Here is a 1,210-nt window from a genome sequence, read left to right on the forward strand (position 1 = left end):
GGGCATAAGAGGAGAGAAACGAACCAACGCACAGATTCTCTGGGCGTGTTGTGTGTGTGTCAATCTTTTTTGTGTCTTTCCAGTCTTAGGGTCTCAGTGTGGAGGAGTTTGGGGTGGGAAGAGGACATGTCGCATACTAAGACACCACCACATACTGGGTTAGATGATGCCTCCAAGGGAGGTTGACAAGAGAGAGCACTGGCACTCTGAGATCGCCAAGTGTGGGGACCGGGCTCCAGGCACTGGAGGCAGCCTGTGGCAGGCAGTTAAACAGTGGCACTCAGATCCATCCCCAGGTGCTCAACTGGGATCCAGGTGAGGTCATATGGGAGCAATGACACTCTGAGATGCCTGAACTGAGCCGTGGGTCTGGACTCCAGGGCAGTGGGGATAACCCGCAGCTGTAGCTGGTGCCCAGGAGAGGTCACACACATGCGCTGGCACTCTGAGATCCATCCCCAGGTGCCAAGCTGGGGCCCAGGAGAGGCTGCGTAACAGCTCTGGCACTCCGAGATGCCCAAGCCATGGCGCTGGGCCCCAGGGCTCGCCCACGTGCCCCGCTGCTGGGGCAGGCCACCCCGTTGGGGTCAGCAGGAGCACTTGCACTCTGAGATGACCGGGTACTGCACAGGGATCCAGGTGCAGTACTTCTGTGTGGACCAGCCCTGGCAGTGCCACCTCAGAAAGGTCTTGGTGACCGACTTGACAGGCTTGCAGTACATGCCCTCAGGGAAGGAGCAGGACTTCTCTGTGAAGCAGTGCCCCTCCTTGATGTAGCGGGGCCAGAAGCGGAGGCCCAAGTCCTTCCAGGCGTAGACCACGGGGCAGTATGTGTAGGCCCAGAGCCACTGCAGGAACTTCCTCCGGGCTTTCTTGCCCATCTTGATGCGGGCCCCGTAGGGCGCCTCGCCCAGGTCCAGCTTCTTCAGCTCGCCGGGCAGCGGCCCCGACACCTTGAACCTGTGCAGGGGGTCGGGGCTGGAGAGGTTCAGCTGAGCCGGGGCCACCACCGCCATGAAGCCGGGGTCGAAGTGGCTGCCCAGCTTCTTCCTCAGAGTCCGCTCGTCCAGGTCCTGCTCCTTGGGGTCGTAGTCGGGGTCGGGGTGCTCGATGATGTCCTTGACGGGCAGATTGTCGCTGGGGGAGGGCCGCAGCCGCAGGTAGGGCTGGCCGCCGCCCTGCCGGGGCAGGGCCAGGCAGGAGGCGAGCA

General features: G+C 62.3%; 1 protein-coding gene across 1 annotated transcript; it reads right to left on the reverse strand.

The window, feature by feature from the left end:
• Nucleotides 1-265: 265 nt before the first annotated feature.
• LOC102380291 (noggin-2-like) lies at nucleotides 266-1,208 on the reverse strand (the record flags this gene model as incomplete). Its single annotated transcript, XM_006015606.2, has 1 exon — nucleotides 266-1,208. A coding segment is annotated over one exon (621 nt), but the record flags the coding sequence as incomplete, so codon positions are not given.
• Nucleotides 1,209-1,210: the final 2 nt, after the last annotated feature.

Source organism: Alligator sinensis, unplaced genomic scaffold, assembly GCF_000455745.1.
Source record: "Alligator sinensis unplaced genomic scaffold, ASM45574v1 scaffold404_1, whole genome shotgun sequence".
In the NCBI taxonomy this organism is placed as follows: domain Eukaryota; kingdom Metazoa; phylum Chordata; order Crocodylia; family Alligatoridae; genus Alligator; species Alligator sinensis.